This window comes from Suricata suricatta, chromosome 16 (assembly GCF_006229205.1).
Source record: "Suricata suricatta isolate VVHF042 chromosome 16, meerkat_22Aug2017_6uvM2_HiC, whole genome shotgun sequence".
NCBI classification, from domain to species: domain Eukaryota; kingdom Metazoa; phylum Chordata; class Mammalia; order Carnivora; family Herpestidae; genus Suricata; species Suricata suricatta.
In genome coordinates this window covers 52,257,876-52,279,516 of record NC_043715.1, presented here as the reverse complement: position 1 = coordinate 52,279,516, position 21,641 = coordinate 52,257,876, and the positions used below count along the sequence as shown (strand labels likewise).

The following is a 21,641-nucleotide window of genomic DNA, read 5'->3' as shown; positions in this document are numbered from 1 at the left end:
GAATGATTTCATTTTCTTTGAGCTTCAGTTGTGGGATTCCTGGTAGCCCAGCAAAAGGCAAATACTCTCCTTTTCCTTAAACAGGCTCTTGGCATACACCAGAGGCTGGGCTACCCTGTGACCTACTTTGATTTTACTGAAGAGCCAAGAGAATGTGTCAGAAGCCTATGAGTTTACCATTGAAACTGCAGAAATCTGGTTCCTGATTCTCAACAGATTCCCCCCAAAATGTGATCTTCAAGGTCACTGAATGTTGAACCATATGAACCTGGCTCCTGAGACCTAAATATTCTACTGGGGGAAGGGGAATTAGAATTTGTGGAGAGGACTCTCTGGACCTTGGGAGGCAGATAGTCTGGAATTCTTGGAGCTTTGGAGGACCTAACGTTGAGCATCCAGATCTGGAGGCTCAAGGAGTAGGGGTGGGGTATGATGGGATCCCAATGTTGTTTTGGGAGTGGGGGACACTGCATTTTGAAATGCTAGGGAAGTTATTTAGTGAAACCACTGAAACCTCATTTCTGGATCTAGGGGCACTAGGGTTGTGGTGGTAGGTACCCTAATATTTTATTTGGAGAGAAACAATAGATTGGGACCTAGATCCTGAGTCTGGGAGTACAAGAATCAGGGTGTTCTGGAAGCCTTACATTTCGGAGGCAACTGAAGTTGAGAAACAGAGATGCCAATCTTGACTCCAAGCGGTGCAGGGAGAAGGGAATCAGAGCTGGTGTTTGAGGGTACCTCGGGTCTTTGGGGTGTGACCGTTTTTGGGGTTCAGGTATACATCGGACTTTGTATTGGAGGTCAGGGATTCCTCCATGCTCCTGTTTCTTCTCCCACTCACTCCTCCCACCTCCCCTCACTGGCTGTGTCCCCAAGAGCAAGGGGCCCAGGAGCTCCAGGCCCTGCCCTGTCTGGCCTCAGGCCCCAGGAATGCTTCCAGCACAACCAGGGCCCACGGAATAACAGGTGCTCGCTCTCCCGCCCCTTCCACAGCTCTGGGGTGGGAGGAGGTGTCCAGCCCCCAGGAGGCAGCAGGGGCAGGGCCTTGGCCAGCATCTGGATGCCAGCGAGGCAGGGGCGGGTCCTCAGGGTGGGGGGGTGTGGATGAAGGCTTTAAAATGCTCTTTGGGAAGGCTTCTAAGCTCCAAGCTCACCACCTGCCTGCCTGTGGTCACCATGTGGTTCCTGGTTCTGTGCCTTGCCCTGGCCCTGGCGGGGGCTGGTGAGACAGAGGGATGGGAGGGGGAGGGGGAGAGTGGACCCCACTTTCATGCTGCCCTCACCCTCAATAACTTTTCCTCTCCTACAGTCCATCCCAGACCAGGATCCCAGGCCCTCGCCCAGCCCCTCCTCTGCGGTCACAGTTCTCACTGTTGCGCTAGGTCCCTGCTCCCTCCCAGGAACTCCCAGAATTTTCTCCTCTTCCCCACTCAGACCCCTGCCCTGAGCCACCTTACCAAAGGGGCAGAGCCTGGGCCATCCCTGTCTCTCTCCTTGGGGGACTCCAGCTCTTGCAAGGAGTGTCCCCAATCCCAGCAGATCCTAGGACCCTGATAGCCCCCTTCTACACCTCTATGGTCTCTGGCTCTGGCTCCTAAGTCCCCAGATCCTTCCACGCCCTGGTGACTTTTCCCATCCAGCTGTCAGCTCTCAACTAGGTCCTCCAGTCCCTGGCATCTGGTTCCCCTCAAATCTTCCCAAGACTCCAAAATTCCATCAGACACCTACACTTCTCCCCAAACAGACTTCCTAGTCCATGGCTCCAGGTGGGCCCCTTCCCGTCCTGGTATGAGGATTCTGCAGATGTCTCTTCCTCCCCCACCTCTTTGCCCCTGAACCCCCGCCCAGCACCCCAGCCTTCTCCTTGAGGAAGAACCCCCAGGACCCCCAGCTACTTTCTCCTCCCTTTGTTGACTCTCCAACCCCAGTCCATGGTCCAGCCCTCCCCAAGTGAACCCCTCCTGGGCAGCTCTGGTTTTCCAGATTTCCCTCCAGGATCTCAAATACCTTCAGAGCCCAGCTGTCCTCCCCTACCTCTCCCGGGACCCCAACATGTGATTCTAAAACCCCACATCAAGTGGGTCCTCCGTGCGTTCCCACACCTGCTTGGCCCCAACATGCCTGCATCGTCATTCCTCTCCGGCACCACCCCCAAGAGAACCCCAGATCCCTCCAGCACCCTCAGACCGTGAACCCAGGCTCCATGAGAATCACCCAATCCCAGAAGAACTATCATCTGGCTCTCCCTCCTCCTGAGCCCCCTCCCAGTCCTGGCCCCTACCCCAGTTCCAGGACCCCAGACCGCCAGAGGACCCTCTCCCAGTCCCAATCAAGAGGCATCAAATCACCCCTGTATCACCGGCCCCCCGCACCACACGTTGCTCCAGACGCTGCCTTCTTGTCTCCTGCCTGATCCCTGTGGTTGGCTCTGCTCTCAGCACAGTGTTCCCACCCAGGACCCGCCACCACCCCACAATCCCAGGGCAGGCTCCAGAATTCCAGGCCCTTCCCACAGCCCTTGCCCATCTCCCCAGACCTCCAGCCCTGCTCCTCTGCACCCGTCTCTCCAACCCCCCACCACACACACACACACACACACACACACGCACACACACACACACGCACACACACACGCACACACCCACACACACAATCTCCTCTTCTAGCCCAGGCCTTCCTGGCCTCCTTGCCGCCTCCCCACCGGCCCTGACCCTCTCTGCAGGTGCTGCGCCCCCCATCCAGTCTCGGATCATAGGAGGCTGGGACTGTAAGAGGAATTCCCAGCCCTGGCAGGCAGCTCTGTACCATTACAGCAAGTTCCAGTGCGGGGGCGTCCTGGTGCACCCCCGGTGGGTGCTCACAGCGGCTCACTGCATAAACAAGTGAGTGGGGGCCCAGGGTCTGGGGAGGGCGTGTCTGTGCTCCCACAGGAATAAACAACAGGCACTGCTCCAGGTTAACCTCAGGAGAGGCTGGGGGACTGGGGAAAAGAAAGACATTACTGGACTAGGTCATGGAGAATGGCAGGGACAACCCCAGGAAAGCCCTCCATTGGTACTTGTGTCTCTTGTCTCTCCTTGTAACCCTCTTCCTGTGTCTCCCCCTCCTGCCTCTCTGTGTCTCCCCCTCCCAGCCTGTGTCTCTGTGTCCCTAACTGGCTCTGTTGTGTGTCTGTCTGTTTGTATGACTAATTTCTTCTCTGTCTCCCTCTCTGTGGTTTCCATGTCTCTCCATATCTCTGTCCATCTCTGGGTCCCTCTGCCACATTCCTGTCACTGTACGTCTCATGCTCCATCTCTCTGCCCCATCTCTATCCCTGGGTCTCTGCCTCACTCTTTCTCCTCTATGGCTGCTGAGCACCCCCGAGGATGGGACTGAGCCGAACCCCAGAGAAAAGGAAGGGATTGTCCCCATGTGATTCTGTGTGAAGGGGGTCTTCTCACGTGCTCTAAAGAGGGCTGGTTTCAGCTGGAGCCTAGTGGGAGCCCTGGAGGAAGGAGGAGGAGAAAGAGGAGGAGGGGGAGGGGGAGGAAAGGGTGGGAAGGTCTGGGGAGGGAGGGAGACGCTGTCCTTGGGCTCGGGGCCAAGCCACCAGCCGCCTGGAGCCAGCCCCCGCTGCAGCTGACCGGGTCCCAGGCCCCTCCCCCGCCCCTCCCGTCCTCCTCCCCGTTCTCTCTCTTGCCTTCCCCCCTCCACCGCCCGCATTCCTCACTCTCTCCCTTTGCTTCCTCTTCCCTCGGTCACTTCGCCTGCTGCTCCTTCTCTTTCCAAGTCAGTTCCCTCACCAGGACCCTTCCTTCTTCTCTGTCTCCTTTTTGCTCTTTTTCTGTCTTCCCTCTGCCTCTCATTCCCTCTCTCCTTTTCTGCTCTCTCTTTTTCACTTTTAGTTGCTTTGTCTCTGGCTTTGACCCTGTCACATCCTTATGTCTTTCACTCATTGTCTTTTCTTCAAAGCTCTTTACCTTCCCAACTGTCTCTCTCTCCCTGGTTATTCGTTTCTCTCCCCTCCCCCCTCCCCTGGACCCTCCCCCATGCTCCCCGTCGCCCTTTCCCCCTTCCTCTCTCCTCATTCCCTGGGGCCCCTTCTCTCCCCAGCAATTACCAGCTGTGGCTGGGTCGCCACAACCTGTTTGAGCACGAAGACACAGCCCAGTTTGTCCAGGTCAGCGATAGCTTCCCACACCCTGGCTTCAACCTGAGTCTCCTGGAGAACCACACCCGCCTCCCCGGGGAGGACTACAGCCATGACCTCATGCTGCTCCGCCTGGCGGAGCCCGCCCAGATAACCGACGCCGTGCGGGTCCTGGACCTGCCCACCCAGGAGCCCCAAGTGGAGAGCACCTGCTATGCCTCCGGCTGGGGCAGCATCGAACCAGATAAGTGTACGCAGGGCCAGACCGTGCAGCCTGGAGCCCGGACACCTGGGCGTAGGGAGGAGGGGTCAGGGACCTGGACTCCAGGGTCTGAGGGAGGGAGGGCCGAGGAGCCACTTGGGGTCTTTTTCTCTCTGTTCTGTAGTCACATACCCAGACGACCTCCAGTGTGTGGACCTCAAACTTCTGTCCAATGACGTATGTGCCAAAGCCCACTCCCAGAAGGTGACAGAGTTCATGCTGTGTGCTGGACACTTGGAGGGCGGCAAGGACACCTGTGTGGTGAGCCAGTCCGTCCCCCCTTCCCCTCACTCCTGGGCCTCAAGATGGTGGGGCTGGGGACTCAGGTTCTGGACTGCTGTTGACAGCTAACCAGGAATCTGTCACTGGGGCTTCCAAATTCTATCTCCCCCGACCAAGCCTCAGCACCCTCCCCCTGGACTCCAGGTGCCCAGATACCCATCGAGGTATCACAGGGGCCTCCCTCCTCCACCTCAGAGTCCACCTGTACCTCCCTCATATTTACTGTCTGGTCAGAGAAAGCTATTTGGGAGAGGTGACATCAGAGAGGAGTCCTGAAGGTCCCACCCCTCTCCCCCACTGACCTTTGTGGCTGGGGCCGTTCTCCTGGACCCTCCCCCTTGCGCAGAAACTGGACCCTGAAGTCCCCTCCCCGTTGGCCAGGACTCGAGCCGCAGTCTCCTCTGTTGGAATCCCATCGACCCTCTGGCAGTGGACTGGGGAGAGAACTGTGCCCTCTCCTGGGACTGGGGAGTCACTGTCTTGTGCTCTGTGAGCCCAAGGTGTTTGTTAGAGCTGGGGCTCCGAAGGCAGAGCCCGCCAGGGACCTTGCTGACCTTCCTCATTCTCTCGGCCTCCTGCTGCAGGGTGACTCGGGGGGCCCACTGATCTGCGATGGAATGTTTCAAGGAATCACGTCCTGGGGTCACATCCCATGTGGCAGCCCCAAAATGCCTGCTGTCTACACCAAAGTAATTGCGCACCTGGATTGGATCAAAGAGACCATGACAGCCAATCCCTGAATGCCGCCATCATGTTTCCTACCCCAGTAAACTCAATACGCATCAAATTCACCTTAGTTTGGTGTCCTCTGGCCTTCCGGAAGCTGGGGACCCATCCCGCCCCGTCTAGAGCCTCCCCAGCCCTCTCAGTCTTGAGGCAGGAGGCTTATGAGCTGGGGGAAAGGAAGGCGCAAAGACAGGTGTAGACAAACTGGCATAGAGAGAGGCTCAGACCCTAAGGGGCAAAGCAGGGGGACTTGAGACCGGTTCGCACACGCTGGGCCCGACCCTGCCCTGGGGGGAGAGGACGCCACGGAAGGTCACACATAGACGTTGCAAGGCGTCCAGGTTTCATTGTGGCAGAGCAGTCCGGAAGTGGGGGGATGGAGGAGGAAATGTGATTGCGAGCCACGCCTTTTCGGGGAGGGGCCTGATCCCCAGAAGGGCGGAGCTACATCCAGAGTCGGTCACGGGTCCTGTCTGGGTATCCAGGGGCGGGGCTGGCCCTCGGAGGGGGAGGTGTTCAGTGGAGTGGAGTGCAACTTCGGGGCGTGGCCTGAGAGGGCTAGCCACCCAGGGGCGGGGCCACACCGGCAGGTGGCATTGCACGCCACGCGCAGAACTGGAGGAGGCGGTGTCGCACGGTGGGAGTGAAGGCCGGCTGAGGACTCGGTGGGCGGGAACGGAGCCGAAAAGGGTAAACCCTAGCTCGAGGGGTGGGGTTTTGTCGCTGGTCCTCGGAAGGCGCGGCCTCTTCTACGGGAGTGGGGCCTCGAAGGGAGGTCTAATCTAGGGCGCGTGGCCACGATGGAGGGGGTGGGCCCGGTATGTGGCTGCGGTGACCGCTCAGTTTCCTGAGAAGCTCAGGGGCAACTGTTCAGAGAGGCTTGAGAGGGGGCCCCTCGGGGGTGGGTGTGTTGGACAGGTCCACGGTGCGCTTGCGGTCAGCGTCGGACTGCAGTCCGGACACCCGTGTCTGAGGGTTCTGCTGCCAGGCCCTCCGACGGTAGCTCACCCGCCGCTCCTGGAAGGACGAACTTCTGCCCCACAGGCCCAGGTGGTTTAAGTAGTTCAGCACTCCTGGGGGCCGAGAACCAGTGAGCGGTCGAACTCTGAGCCCCGCCCCATCCCTCGGGGCGGCCTCCCCCTCGGGTCCGCCCCTACCGACCCTAGGCCCTGCCTCAGGTCTCTCCCGGGCTCTGCCCCCTGCCCTACCGAGGCACCACCCTCTTCCTCCCGAGGCCCCGCCTCACCTGACCACAGCATCAAGGCGCCGGCCACCCAGCACAGGTAGGTGGTCCCCAGGTAGGATATCTGTGGCCTCGGGCGCAGCGTCTCGCAGCCGACTACTAAGAGCGTCAGACTGAGAACAATCAGGAACCCTGTACAGGGGTGGGGCCGGAGAGTCGGACTCAAGGCTGGACCCCTCCCCCACCCCCCCACCCCCGTCCCCCACAAAGAGTAGAGAGACAGAGACAGCTTCTCCTCTCCTACCCTCCCGACAAGCAGAGGTGTGTGCACACCAACTCCAGTGCCAGACAGAAAGACACCCGGAGAGAAGCAGAGAGAAAAAGAGGGAAACAGGAAGGAGAGACAGATAACTCCCCCGCACTCCCCGCACTGAGAAAGATAAAAGTAGAACTGAGAGGCACACAGAGTGGGGCCAAGATCCCAAGAGACATTCAAAGACAGTCAGCAGGACAGAAACCTTGAGATACACCTCCCCAAAGCCCAAAAGAGAGTCCTGGGGAGAGATATTGGGGGTATCCTCCCCTCCCCCAAGCCGACACTTACCAGTGCTGAAGCTGAGAAAACTGAAGACAAGATCGAGCTTAGCAAGGCGTCGGAAGACTGGCCAGAAGGAAAGGCACATGGAGGGCAGGAGGATGAGACACAGGGCCAGGGCCAGCGTCATGAAGCCCATGCTCATGTGGATGAGAACTGGGGGGAGAAGAGGCAATGCTGCAGAGGCATTCCCAGATGCTCTCCAAGGTCCCCCTCCAAACTCACCCTACTGACAGCCCCATGAGCAGCCCAACAGACACCCCCCAAAGTTTGGCTACAGACAACCTCAACATCACCCCACTTCCATCACCAAAGTCCCTTCCAAGAAACCCCAAAACGACTCTGCCTTTCACAGAATCACCCCAGGCACCTGTAAAGTCAAAACCATCCCCAATTGTACCCTCAAGGTTGTCCCCATCACCCTCACCTACTCCAAAGTCAACCCCCAGAACCCTCTTAACCAACTCAACACATACTTCCGAGGTGACCCCACAGAAGATCCCTAAGTCATCCCTGCTCACATCCTCAAAGTCACCCCACAGAGTCATTGCAATCATTTTTAAAGCTATTCCCATGGACGCCTCCAAAGTCACTCCAGTCATACTCCAACAAGTCATCCCACAGCAACTCACAGTAATGTCCTCAGTATCACACCCAGACACCCCCAAGAGCACCCTGAAAACTGTCCAAGACACTTTAGTTCCCCTAGTCTCCAAAGACACCCTACTTCTGCTAAAGTCTCTCCCATTCACATCCCAAGGTCCTCTAGTGATCCCATTTATACACCCAGAACCTCCCCCAATATCACCCCCATTAACACCCCAGACCCCCCCCCACAGACATTCTCCAAATCACCCACCTCGATCCCCAGAGCACACACACAGATGTACACATGAGAAGAACTTCCAAATACTCGAAAACCAGAGTCACACTCTGTTTCCGTGAATATTTGTACGTTTAAGAACAAGAGTTTGGGCCCCTTCTGAGAATTACATCTCCTTTTAGCCCTGCTCTCCATTGCCTACTTTTGAGCAGTGCAAGACTACCTCAGCCAAATGAGCTAAGACTCCATCTGCTTTGTTTCTGGCAAACTGCAGATCTCCAACACATAATTAGAAAGCAAAAGCTTGGACATAGATACAGAATAGCAATAGCACTCAGGACCAATCACATGATACAGGTTGAGGGCTTCTCATGACATACCTTGCTTCCTAGGGGCCAGGAAAAGAGTCATATGACTCCACCTGAGCCCATCACAGGGCCCGATACCCCAAGCCATGGTGATTGGCCGAAAGATGGGCATATGACCAAAACCAGCCAATCAAGTTCTACCCGGGGACTTTTTCTGATTGAAGCTGTCAAGAGCTCTCGTTCCTCTAGTCAGGAGGTTTATGAGCCTGGAGCTGCCTGGCCTTGGACCCACCCTCATGGGAGATAGGAGATCTGATAGAGTAAAACCAAGAAAGGAAAGCAGACAAGAGGAGAGGAGAAAGAGAGTTGAGATGACATTCAAGTCCCTGGCTCTTTTCAACCCAGAATGAGCCCACTTTGTGGTTTGGTCAGAAGTAGACATTTGTGGCTTACCTCTCCGATTCACTCTCCTGCCTGTTCCCCACTCTCAGTCCCAGTTATAAGCCAATCAGTGCATTGCATTGCTCTGGCTGCTATGTTTGGTTTGAGGTGCTCATGTGACCCAGCCACACAAGACTTTTGCAGGAACGTTTTGTGCTCTCTTTCCTGCCACACTTGAGCCCACATTGTTAGCAGTTCTGCCAGTTGTCTGTCTTCTCTCAGATCCATTCCCCATGCTTACCTATTCTGTATTACAAGGACTACATTTCCCAGCCTCCTTTGCTCACTGGCTTATCAGTACTTTCAGCTAATGGGAGGCCCTGGCAGAAGACTGGCTCCAAAGAAGAGAACAAACCAGTATATTTATTTCTCTCTCCCTTCCCCCCACCTCAGCTGGTGTCTTTAGCAGTAGCTTCGTTTTTGTTGTTGTTGTTGTTGTTGTTGTTGTTTTTCTGTGATTCTGGCCCTCTCTAAGCAAATCCCACCATGAGTCTATGCCTTCCCAATGGCTCCAGCTTCCAGGCTCTGGCATTACCACCTTTTTACTTTGTTCTTCTGGGCTGGGGGCTGGGAGTGGGGGTGGGTGGCAGCTTCCTGAATTGCTAATCTCCGCTTTGCCACACCATCACCTACTCAGCTTCTCAGCTCTTCTATGACCCATGAAATCAATCCCCTAACTTTCCACCCTCTAACGTGTCTGGAATGATTTATTTTCCTAACTAGATCCTGACTTGCCACTAGGTGGAGCCTTGAGAATGAAGCCAATCCAAGCAACCAAGAAACACCGAGAGTAATGTGTGTGAAGCTAGCACTTAGACTCTTGAATACAGCCATGCCTGAAAGCATTCCTACTTCCACCCTTTTTCATTTAGGCGGGACCAAATAAGTTCCTTCACTCAATCTACGTCATGTTAGAGCTTCTGTTACTTGTGATCTAATTCAAATCTCTTCCATAAGTTGGTAAGCAGTGCAGGATTCAATGCTGCCTGCTTACCACCGACTCAAATCACAGTCAAACTCTAACACCACACACACACACACACACACACACACACACACACACACGCAACCAGAATTGAAGGTTCACCAACAATCTAGAGGGAGAACTCCTCAAAGCTAGGAAGCAATTGGTAAAGTCACAGAGGCAAAGCTGGATAAATAAGAACATAAAAATTCTGAATTTCTACACCTAAAAAAAAACCTCATGACCTGTTGTTTATGTCTTTATGCCAACCGTAAAGTATTGTACATTCTGAGCATTCAGTAAATGCTGGTTTACTTTTAAAATGAGAACTATAATACTGCCTTGTATGCTTTTTTTATGTCTTTTATTTACTTTTGAGAGACAGTGAGAGCAAGGGAGGGTCAGAGAGAGAACGAGACCCAGAATCCGAAACAGTCTCCAGGCTCCGAGCTATCTGTCAGCACAGAGCCCAATGCGGGACCCCAACCCATGAACCGTGAGATCATGACCTGACCCGAAGCTGGACGCTCAGCCAACTGAGCCACCCAGGCACCCGCTGCCTTGTATGCTTTTTAAGTGATAAACATAAGCAGCATATAGAGAGAATACCTATGTGTGTATGTGTGTGTATATGTGTCTGTATATAGTCATACTGTTTAATCATAGCCATTTTCTCATATGTATAGAAAATATAACTAGAAGAAGACACAAGAGCTTAAAAATGGCTTAGCAGCAGAGCACCTGGGTGACTCAATCGGTTAGGCGACCGACTTCGGCTCAGGTCATGACCTCGAAGTTTGTGAGTTCGAGCCCCATGTCAGGCTCTGTGCTGACAGCTTGGAGCATGGACCCTGTTTTGAATTCTGTGTCTCCCTCTCTCTCTGCCCCTCCCCTGCTCACACTCTGTTATTCTGTCTCTCTAAAAAATAAATAAGCACTAAAAAAATTTTTAATGGCTTAGTAGCATTGGTCACCTGCCAGGAAGGGGAATGGGTGGGGTGGGAGACAGAAATGAAAGGGGGACTCTTGCACTTGTTAAAATGTTGAGGGGCACCTGGGTGGCTCAGTCAGTTAAGCAGTGGACTTCAGCTCAGGTCATGATCTCACGGTTCGTGGGTTTGAGCCCTGCATCAGGCTCTGTGCTGACAGCTAGCTCAGAGCCTGGAGCCTGCTTCAGATTCTGTGTTTCCCTCTCTCTCTGACCCTCTCCCGCTCACACTCTGTGTCTCTCCCTCTCTCAAAAATAAATAAACGTTTAAAAAATTAATAAAATGTTGGGCCATGTAAATATATTGCTTGCTCAAATAAAATAGAAGTAACTTAAACCTTAAAATAAAGAAAAAATTTTAAATCACTTAAAATTAACATTTTGGAATAAATGGGACATTCACCTTCTTTTTTGTCTTCCCAGTATATTTGAAAGCCAGTCCACACGTGGGGAATTTCCCCCAGTGTATGCATCCACACTTCCCAATAAGGAAACCAGCCTCCCGGCGAAGAGCTCAGCACATGACCAGGCTCCACCAATAAAGACGAGCCACACTAACCTTGGAATTAGCAGCCAGAAGTAGGCATGGACTCGATTCTGGTAGGTGTCAAGTCCCAGGGCAGCTGAGAAAGAGGTTCCCCAGTGGAGTCCAGGTCTAGGGAGATGGGCCCACGGGGAAGCGGTAATGCATATGTATGCCTAGCCCGTCAGTCTTCCAGGGAATTTTTTGGGTATGTTCCTGATCACGTGGCCCCTGGAGTCCAATTCTCTGGCCATGCAGAGATTCTGCAAACTCCCCCCAACAATGTTTGTAAATCCATTTTCTGCTTACTTGACTTCTGTTGCTTGACATGAGACGCTGACTTATCAGAGCCTTACAAAGTCTTCCCAGCCCTTCCGAAACCCTGCTCTCCTGCTCTTGGGAATCTACCCTCAGGATAATTCTGCTTCAGTGAAGTATCATAAATATGGGAGAAAGGTGCCCACCCACCATCCATTCCCATTCTTCTGACAATAGCAACTTGACTCAGTTCAGAGGAACTCTCTGTCCTTGAGGCTTTGGGACAGAAATGACCCCTATGTTGACTCTTAAGAAAACCGTGTGATCCAGACCCAACCAATCACAGGACGACATCTTCCTGATCCGATCCCCGAGTGTGGGGAAGAGTGAGAAATCCCAGGGAAGTCCATCTGATGCCATCAGAGCTCATCCTGAGATCTTTGCTTCAGGGCTATAGAAAACAAACTCACTCTCTTTGCCCCTGGCTGTTCACAGAAAGGACAGAACCTAGCTGCTGCTAATGCCACATTTCCACAGCTTGCCTGAGGGCCCAACACAGAGGAAGCCTTCAGAGAGAGGTGACAAGAGACAGATTTCTAATGACAGGCTTTGAGCACCAGGATCCAGCAGGACCTGAACTGATAGATCTATGCCTCTGGGCCTTTCCATCACTTGAAACCATGTCTGTCTTGCTTACGCCAACTCGAGTTGGGGAGGTATACAAGAAAGAGATATCCAAAATAAATCAATGAGATTAATACGACACAGCGTTCTGGAAGTTTCATACTTGAGATCTGAAATGAAGGTAGGTGCATTGGCTGAGAAACGAATCACTTAGGATAATAGTAACTAACCTGGTGTAGCAATTAATACGTGCCAGGCACTGTTCTAATTCCTCTTCCTGTTTTAACTTGCTAACTCTTCCAACGGCCCGTGAATAGGGATTACTACCACTGCCATTTTAGAAATGAGGACACTGAGGCACAGGGAGGTGAAAGAAGGTGCCCAAGATCACCCAGCCACCAGGTGGTTGAGCCAGGATCCACACCCAGGTACTCTGGCTCCAGTTCCGGACTGCCTCCTGCTGCAATGCTGAAAAGCACTAGACACACACACAGAGACCTACGATAAAGCAAAAATGTTTCCGAAGGAGCTGGAAATCTCCTTTAAAAAAAAAAAAATCCTCTTTTAAAAAAAAACCATTTTAGGGGCATCTGAATGGCTCAGTCGGTTGAGTGTCTGACTTCAGCTCAGGTCAGCATCTCATGGTTTGTGCGTTTGAGCCCCACATCAGGTTCACTGCTGTCAGCGCGGAGCCCACTTCAGATCCTGTGTCCCTCCTCTCTCTCTGCCCCTCCCCAACTTGCACTTCCTCTCTCAAGAGCAAACAATACATTTTTAAAAACCTATTTTAAAAAGCGAGGCAGAAAATGATGGTGACTTTAACCAACTAATCATGAGGCAGATTGGTTTCCGGTGAATTGTAATGCTCTTCCCATGCGCTATGACAGTCCTGTTTTCCTGTTTCTTTAGGAGACTTCCCCACAGGTCCCTTCAGAGACTCTCCAGAGACTCTCCTGAGAATTCTAAGCATTTCCCCCCAAGAACATCCAAAGAACTTCGCCCAGAGATTCCCACCCTGGATGATCTCCCGAGATGCCCTGCTTCAAGTGCCCCATAGCCTGTCCAGGCTCCTACTGACCGGTGACTTGGCCCAGGCTGGCACACTTGTACTTCCTGCAGTCCGTCCAGATGCCCAGGTAGCCAGTGTAAGAGCCCTGCAAGTACGCCAGCCGTCCGTCCGCCATACCGAGCATCATCAGGGTTGCCAGGACGCTGAAGGCCAGAGACCAGCCCCGCAGGACGAACTTGCGGTCCCCTTCCCAGGAAGGCACCGCGTCCACTGGGAAAGAATAGAGTTCTGTGCCACACTGCTGCAGCCTAGCCTCCATCTCCAACCACAGCCACGTCTCCATCCCCACCTAGACCCCGATCCCAACCGCATCCCCGTCTCCAATTCCAAATGCATCCTCGTTCCCATCTCTAACCCTAACGTCCAGCCCAGCCCCCTCCCACGACCCCATTCGATGCCCAAACCTACTTGTTTTGTCTCCAACCCCATCCTCCAGTCCCTGTTCCCCAACCCCAGCTCCATCTCCACCCTCAACCTCAACTGCTTCTCTAGACCCCTGTCACAAATCCCAATCCAGGACACGGACAACTAGACGTGGGTTCCACAGCATGCTCATGAGGCCAAGACCCATGGTGCCAACAGAACGAAATGCCAGGGGTTTGCCCAGTGTTCACCAAGCCCCCTGTCCCTCCCACTGCTCACTTAACCTCCAGCCACACCGGACTTCACCGTGTTCCTCTCGCACCGAGAGCTTTCCTACCTCAGCAATTCAACAAGCAGTCCAGGCTGCCCCTTCCGCCTGGGGACCTCTCCTTCCACATGTGCCCAGACTGTCCTAACCATCCTTTACATCTCACCTCCCATGCCACTCCCCCCACATCTCCCATCCTGAGCCCCCCAGCCCAGCCCAACCTCAGTTCTTGGCAAGGTCACCCACCAAACACTCCCATAATGCAACATGCAAGTCTCCTTCACTGGTATCCCTTATCTCACAAACTGCTTTTTTCCCTACCCACCTTCCCCAACAGACCCCCGTGAGGGGAGGGAATAGATCTCTTCCTTTTCCCACTTCACCCTCATCACTTGGTACGGGGCCTTTGCTAGTTGTTAAGTTAAAAAAGGGAACAACTGAGGGGCACCTGGGTGGCTCAGTTGGTTAAGTGTCCCACTCTTCATTTCAGCTCAGGTCATGATCACCATCCATGGGTTCAAGCCTTGCATCAGGCTCAGCACTGCTGGTGTGGCGCTTGCTTGGGATTCTCTCTCTCCCTCTCCCTTTGCCCCTCCCCACCTCAAAACTAAAAATAAACAAACATTTTTTTTTAAAGTAATGATTGAATGCATGGGTATATGAACTGGTAGACACATCCATGGTATCTAGTTGTAGTAATTCCTTCCTGTCCTGTGGCACTTCTCAATATGGATTTCAGAGGAGGTTGGGTCTCGGACTCAGGCACAAGCTTTGGGGGAGGGAGAAAGTAATTCTGAGGGTCAAAATCAATATCTGTGAAGTGTAAAAAATTCAACAGTTTTCTATTACAATGGGTTCTCGATGCTTTTACATTTTGTGCTTATAACAATCCTCTGAAGTTTTATTATCTCCTTTGACAAATGAAGAGTTAGATGGATAGAGTTGTGTCACTAAAGACATAAAAGTTAGTGGCTTTCCTTTTCTCTTTTTCTCTCTTTCTTTTTTGTTTGTTTGCTTGTTTGTTTCTCAAAAATCTGTCTCAAGAGCCAAAAGGAAGGATGGAGGGAATGGAAGTTTGAAAAAACCCCACTCTTAACTGGAAAGACTGAAGGAACTTGGGTGCCTGCATTCCCACTGACCTCTTTGAGCCCTCCTCGACCTGCAGCTGTTCGCTCTGCCTCCCCTCCCAAGCCTGGATTGGGGGGTCTTTGAGGTCAGGGAATAGGTCCCTGAGGCCTCAGGAAAAGGTAAAGAAAGACAGAGACAGAGGAGAGAGACATTGAACTTGAAAAGGGATAAAAGGAGATCAGTTCAGGAAAGGCCCTGGGAGTGGGGTCGGGTAGGGCCAGGTAGGAGCAGGGAATTACACATTCAGATCTCAGGCTCTCCGGAAGCTGTAAGAACTGGTTTCAGAGATGGTCCCTGACCCTATTCTGGCCCCTCTCTGCCCCTGCTCTTTCTCTACCCTGGTCATTCCTACCCCCCTCCCCCACCTTTGCTGACATCTCCCAGACCCAGCCATAACCTCTTCTGGACCCAATCCTGACCCTGCCCACACCTCCCATGTAACCCACTCTGACCCAGCCACCGCCTCATGTCACTCACACAGGGTAGAGCATGAGTCCATGGCCAATGTCCCAACCTCCTGGAATCTCTCCAACTGTCATGGAACCTCCCCCAACTCCAGCTGCAGGCTTGACTGAAGCCCTGAGGCCTGCCTCTGGGCAGCAGGGGAGACAAGAGGACATAGAAGAAGGGCCAGAGGGATTCAAACCGCAAAGGACCAAGCCGGAACCTGGGAGGGAGACCAACAGATTTCCAGGTGGCCATGGAGGTGTCTGGAAGGAGGAGCTGAAGCGGTTGGCAGGCTGTTTAGTGCATCTGGGGACTGGCCTTGCCCACATCCCCACATGTCCCAGAGGCCCCAATCTGGCCCCCAGAGCACCAAGCCAAGTTTCCTTCCAGCAGCATCCAGTAATACTCAAAATGAGACTGAAGTCTCCCCACCAATTACCTACAGGCCCCGGGTCAGTATCCAAGGCTTTCAGCCCATTACCAACAGTGACCAGGTCAGCATCCAAGAGCCCTTGTCCATTATCCACAATCACCATGTCCAAGACCCTCCACTAGTCCACGGTTGCTGGGCCAGTACCCAAGACGCACCACCCATTATCAATAGTGGCTGGATCAGTACTGAGGACACGCCGTCCACCATGAACAGTCATCAGCTCAGTATCCAAGACACATCGTCAGTTACCTACAGTCACCGCTTCAGTACCCGAGATGTTCCACCAATTTCCCAAAATCACCACTTCAGCATCCAAAATTCTCCATTACTATCTCAAGAGACCAATATAGAGTCTCTTATCTACAGTGGTAGCCAAGTCATTAGCCAAGACCATCTTCCAACAAACCAGAGTCCCTGCTCAAGTACTCAATGCCTCATATCGCCGATCCAGGCCAAGGTTGATGCCTCACCTTCAATTACTCACATCTCCACAGCCAGTATCAAAAGCCTTGATTCAACCATCTGGACCTCCCAAGAGAGTTCCAAAGACACTATGGACAGCTTCCTGGGCAACCCAAGTACTCTAGACAACAATGTCCAGAGCATACAGTCAAACAGATCTGCAAAGATGGATTCTGGCAGGTGAGAAGCAGGGGTCCAGGCAGTGGGCCAGGCTCTGGGCTAGGATTCTGGGGGAGGGGCAGCAGTCAAAGGCTAGGGACCAGAAGCAAAGTCAGTCTATCGGAAACTGAAGGTTGGACCCAAGAGAGGCTGGCCCTGGGTAGGGCATGGCATAAAGACCAGACCTGTAATTCAACCTAGGAACTGAACTTAGGGGTCGCAGAGTCTGGAAGTTAGATCTGGAGGCAAGGGAACCTAAGAGGCTAGGCATGAGACAGCATGTTCTAGAGGCAGGACCTGGAAGATACAGGCCAAGGAGGATGGACATAGAGAAGATAGTCTAAAGGCTAGACTGGGCGGCTCATGATCTGGCAGCTGAGCTGGGGTGGCTGGGCTGGGTGGCTGGACTCAGTGTTGACACTCGTGGTGGGTGATCTGCCACAGGTGTCAGAGAAAGAGTACATGCAGCCAATCACAGCTGCCCCTGGGCTGGCGGCTGCTACACAGAGCCAAGAAGATCAGCCATCAGGTGAGCCTGGCACTAAGCCTGGCTGGCATGGTGATCATCGGTCTCATCGCTCTGGGCCAGCCCTGGATCCACTTCCAGGTGCCACTGACGCCCCCTGGGGATCCTGATGGCCCCTTGTCCATCCCTATCAACACCATCTTCTTTGTGCAGTGCCCTGACATCTCCTGCCTCCATGAGTACGACCAGAATGCTTGTAAGGCCTACCCTATACTCACCCTTCCTGGGATTCATCTCTCCTCTTTGTCCCAGGGACCCTTCTCTGCCTTCCCTGGGTGGTCCTCACTGGCCAGGGTTAGTCTTCCCTTCTCTGGGATAGATCTCACCACTCCTGGATCGTCATCCCATCCCCCAGATGGGCCTCAATGCCCCAGGACCGTCCCCACTGCCCTATGCTCATCCTGAATTACTTAATATGCATCCCCACAGTCCTCTTAATTCTAGGACCTCACACAACTTTTTCACCCCAGGGAATCTTTCCTCATCACGCAGAGCTGGTTCCTCAATTCCCACCCCACTTCTCACTGCCCAAGAACCTGTTCTCACTGACGCAGAGGTGTGCCCTCAGTGCTAAAGACATCTGCCTTAATAGCCCTTCTCTATGGCCCAGTTTTGATTTTCTTAAAATGAAGAAGAAGAATTTGCAAGGGAGAGCGTTCAGTAATAGTCCCAGCCCATTGGGGACACTGTCCCCCATGCTCAGGGTCAGAGGGCCTCTTGGTGTTCCAATTTTCTTCCTTCCCCAGACCTTCTGGACTTTGCCTGGGCCTTTCTCATCCTCGCCAGCATCACCAGCATCTGCCTCTGCATCTTACTCCTAAACATCATCTTCTTCACCAGCTCCAACACACCCACGCTGGACTTCTCCAACGGCATCCTCGGGATCCTGACAGGCATGGCACTGAGACTTATCCCTCCAGAACCCTGGCAAAGAGTGCCTTGCCCAGTGCCCAGGATGATATCCAACCCCCTCCCCACCACATTTCAACACTGTCCTTGTCCTCACATTCATTGCCCATGCCAATGCTATCTCCCTCCAAATCTCCAACCAAGCCCGATAAAAAATGTGAACTTCCAATACAACCGCATCTCCAGCCCCAATATCAGCCTCCAGTTCACCTGTCATCTCTGTCACCAACGAATCTCAAACTCATCGGTATTCATTTTTGTGGTGTCCATACCCATCTCATCCCCCATTCCAATTCTATCTCTTTCCAATCTCCAAACCATCCCCCTTACCATCCCTAACCCCTTTCCAAATCTCAACACTCATTCCAAATCCAACCCAACTCTATCACCTGTGAACCTCACTTTCAAACTCAACACAACCCCATCCCCAACCTTACCGTCCATCTTCATCACTCAAACTTGAACCTCTACCCAATACCCTTTTGCAGTTCTGACCCATCCCCAATCCTTTCTCCACATTCTACCGCCAGCTCTGTGACTTTATTCAAGCTACTTAATCTTTCTGAGCCACAGTTTTCTCATGCAGGATGGGGGTAAAATTTCCAATCGCATGGAGATGTAGTGAGGATTGAATTAGACAATGTTGGTACTTGATGGAAGCTACTTAACCTTGCACAATTTAATCCTTCCACCTGACCCAAATATCTCAAAACTGATATTCTGATTAGAATTAGTCTATTTTTCCATTTGCATGTTGAATCACACTTTTTAGAAAAGAAGGTGGGGTAGCACTTTAATTTGGAAACGAAGGATATTATGTTTCTATCATTTGTAATGATTGACCACAACTTTTAGTTTTATCAGGAAAACAGTTTTGGACAATGATAGCAAAGTCAAGAATAGGAAACATTCAACTTCCTGTTTCCTTGTCCGAAAATAGCATTTATCCAATTTGTCTGGTAGCTCTTCCCAACTGTTTACATATAAGGTACAATGGGTAGAAAATACCTCGTTTTATGTCATCTAATTTAAGATATTTTTCTACAAAACAAATTTCTGATCATTCCTAGTAGTTAAATGAAAAACACCTTCTATATTATTTTTCTTTTATTTTTTAACATTTTTTCATTTTTGAGAGAGAGATAGAATGCGAGCAGGGGAGGAACAGAGAGAGAGGGAGACGCAGAATCCGAAGGAGGCTCCAGGCTTGAGCTATCAGCACAGAGCCCGATGGGGGTTCAAACCCACCAGCAGTGAGATCATGACCTGAGCCAAAGTCGGACGCTTAACTGACTGAGCCACCCCAGGTGCCCCTATTATTTTTCAATAACATAAAGAAAACACGACCCAGGTCTTTTTTTTTTTAAGAATTTAAAAAAAAATTTTAAGTTGAAATATGCAGAATGAGTGGGTTCCTAGTCCACTTCTTCAGAAGCCCAAAATTAAAACCTAATACAATGATAATAATCAGTCTCAAGTCATGTGGGCCTACTGTATGCCAATCTCAACAATTCCTCATGAGAGCCCAAGGAGATGAATCCTATGATTATGCCCATTTTACATATGAGAGAAATGAGGCTCAGAGAGATGGAGTAGTTACCCTAAGGTGGGAGGAAGAGGTAGGACAAGAGCTCTGGTCTGGTCGGCCCCAAAGCCTATGGTGTTAGACACAACCCAATGGTCCCAATGTGCTCTACCATGACAGTGTCAGAAGCCTGTTTTCCTGCCTGTGCACAGAGGTATAGGGAGGTGAAAGAAGCCGAAAATATTGAGCAAGAGTCAGGCAGCCACACGACTATGGGCAGGGGTCTGCACACACCCGATGCCCAGCTTCCTAACACCTGTACTCATGCAGGGGCCAGCATGATGTTGGGTGTCCTGTTCTACCTGATGCAGGCCCATGAGTACCTGCAGGAAGGCATGACCTACACTCTAGGGCTCAGCTTCTACCTGGCGTGGACCGGCATCTTTCTCTTCCTGATGAGTGGTCTGGGCTGGGCTGGGGTTGGGTTTGGGCATGGGTTTTCAGGGATACAGATAAGGACTGAGTGGGACAGAGTTTGGGATGAGGATGACTATAGACAGGGCTGGACAAAATGGGATTGAGGTTAGAGATAGGATCGGGGAGGTGAGGGTGGAGATGGGCATAGGGCTGGATGTGGGGATGGGGTTGGGTGGGGGTTGGGAAATGGATTCGGGACAGGGTAGGGATGTAATTGGGCTTGGGGAGAGAACTAGGGTCTGGGGTGGGCTGGGAATACTGCACCTCACCACCTCTGCTCTCTTCCTTCTTCAGGTTTCCTTTCCTATCTGAACTACATGAACTTCTGGTCCATCCTGGCGCTCCAGGCCACCTGAATTTAGGACACAGGAACAACCCCACCTATGGCCTGCTCCCACTGCTCCCTGTCAAGCACTTGACCGCCCTACTCTCTAGCTCCCCACCCCCACTGAGAGTTTTGCCCTTTTCATTCCCCTCTCAATCCCCTCACTCAGATTAATAATCTGTATATTTAAATAATCTGTAGCTTTTGCCCAGAATATTCTCTTAAACTCAATACCTTCTAAGTGTTCTGTGGAAATGCCATCTCTCACTGGGTCCATCCCTTGGGCCCTCTGGGGTGGAGGGATAGGTGACAGAAGGGATTCAGAGGAACGAGGTGCAAGGCACAAGGTCAACAAAAGGCTGCGTCAGTGGTTGTTGGCATACATATACATGGTGTCAATCAATGTTTGTTGAAAAGCTGATGCTCTCCAAGCCCTTAGGGCTTCATTGTTTACTTCCCTGACCCCCAATAATGTGCCCCTCCTGAGGCAAATTCTCCCTGCACTCACACGTCACCTCCTGCCCTTACCAGCAGCCCCTGTCATCGCCTCTTCTTTCTTCTCCCCAAACTCCCCCAACACAGGGCTGTTCTTTTTTAAAAATTGTCTGTCTATCTATCTATCCATCCATCCATCCATTTTTCAGGCTGTTCCATGTAGCATATTTTTGCTATCAGAGTCATTTGCTGAATTGAAACTCAATGTATTGAAACTCAAATACAAATTTATCTCATTACCTGGGTCCCCCTACAGGCCCTTGACCTGGGGGTCCCTTCTATCTCCCTTTCACACAGTGGTTAAGCTGGAAAGGTTAAGTCTAGGCTCTGTCACTTACTATCTCTGTGACCTGTGGTCCAGAGTTGACCCATCTGGGTCCCAGTTTCCTCATCTGTAAAATGGGGGTAATGACAGTACTTCAATCCAGATAGAGTTTAACATAGTACCTAGTTTGTGCTTTTAAGGGGTGTTAAAATAATCCTTCTGCTTCTTTCCCACAAAGGGCTCTCCAATTTGTTCATCTTTAATGAAAATTGAGCTGCAACTCAATGTCAGACACTGGATCTATAGCAGTGATCAAATTAGACACACATCCTTGTTTTTACGGCTTGACATTTCAGCAGGGAGGCAAAATGTATGCCCACAAACAGACATGTTAGGGATAAGTGCCATGAGGAAAAGTAAAGGAGGGGAATAGAGATGGGTTCGGGAAGGGGCAGGGGCTCTATGTCAAGGTAACATCTGAGCAGAGACATGATTGAAGAGAGAAGAGCCATGGGGATAGATTGGGGGAAAGGATTCCTTGCAGAGGGAACAGCAAGTGCAAAGGTCCTGAGGTACAAATGTCCTTGGCAGGTTCCAGGAAGACTAGGGAAGCCAATTACTAGCGCACCCTGAGCAAGACAGAGGGAGACAGGGACAGAGGGGAAACAGTGGCTAGGT

The 21,641-nt window shown here is 52.0% G+C and overlaps 3 protein-coding genes and 1 long non-coding RNA gene across 6 annotated transcripts; 3 read left to right on the top strand and 1 right to left on the bottom strand.

The window, feature by feature from the left end:
- Positions 1-1,143: 1,143 nt before the first annotated feature.
- On the top strand, positions 1,144-5,470 carry LOC115280943 (kallikrein-1-like). The gene is made up of 5 exons (XM_029926131.1): positions 1,144-1,225; positions 2,726-2,885; positions 4,099-4,385; positions 4,522-4,658; positions 5,264-5,470. Exons 1-5 carry the CDS (start codon positions 1,180-1,182, stop codon positions 5,417-5,419), a joined length of 786 nt encoding a protein of 261 aa, XP_029781991.1. The 5' UTR covers positions 1,144-1,179; the 3' UTR covers positions 5,420-5,470.
- A 261-nt stretch (positions 5,471-5,731) lies between these two features.
- On the bottom strand, positions 5,732-15,462 carry LOC115280944. Its single transcript, XM_029926132.1, has 5 exons — positions 15,418-15,462; positions 13,191-13,391; positions 7,193-7,339; positions 6,652-6,780; positions 5,732-6,478 (listed from the first exon to the last, which is right to left on the bottom strand). Exons 1-5 carry the CDS (start codon positions 15,437-15,439, stop codon positions 6,276-6,278), a joined length of 702 nt encoding a protein of 233 aa, XP_029781992.1. The 5' UTR covers positions 15,440-15,462; the 3' UTR covers positions 5,732-6,275.
- On the top strand, positions 11,144-14,321 carry LOC115280945. Its single transcript, XR_003904003.1, has 3 exons — positions 11,144-11,307; positions 11,984-12,293; positions 13,022-14,321. It is a non-coding gene; the product is annotated as an uncharacterized LOC115280945 (long non-coding RNA).
- LOC115280942 lies at positions 15,401-20,444 on the top strand. Of its 3 annotated transcripts, XM_029926128.1 has the most exons (6): positions 15,412-16,462; positions 16,886-16,970; positions 17,121-17,163; positions 17,714-17,860; positions 19,732-19,863; positions 20,173-20,444. In XM_029926128.1, the coding sequence occupies exons 1-6, from the start codon at positions 15,723-15,725 to the stop codon at positions 20,232-20,234; spliced, it is 1,209 nt and encodes a 402-aa protein (XP_029781988.1). In that variant the 5' UTR covers positions 15,412-15,722; the 3' UTR covers positions 20,235-20,444. The 3 variants fall into 3 exon arrangements, with proteins under 3 accessions (XP_029781990.1, XP_029781989.1, XP_029781988.1); XM_029926130.1 differs by lacking the exon at positions 19,732-19,863 and having other exon boundaries at positions 15,401-16,462; XM_029926129.1 differs by lacking the exons at positions 16,886-16,970; positions 17,121-17,163; positions 19,732-19,863 and having other exon boundaries at positions 15,404-16,462.
- Positions 20,445-21,641: the final 1,197 nt, after the last annotated feature.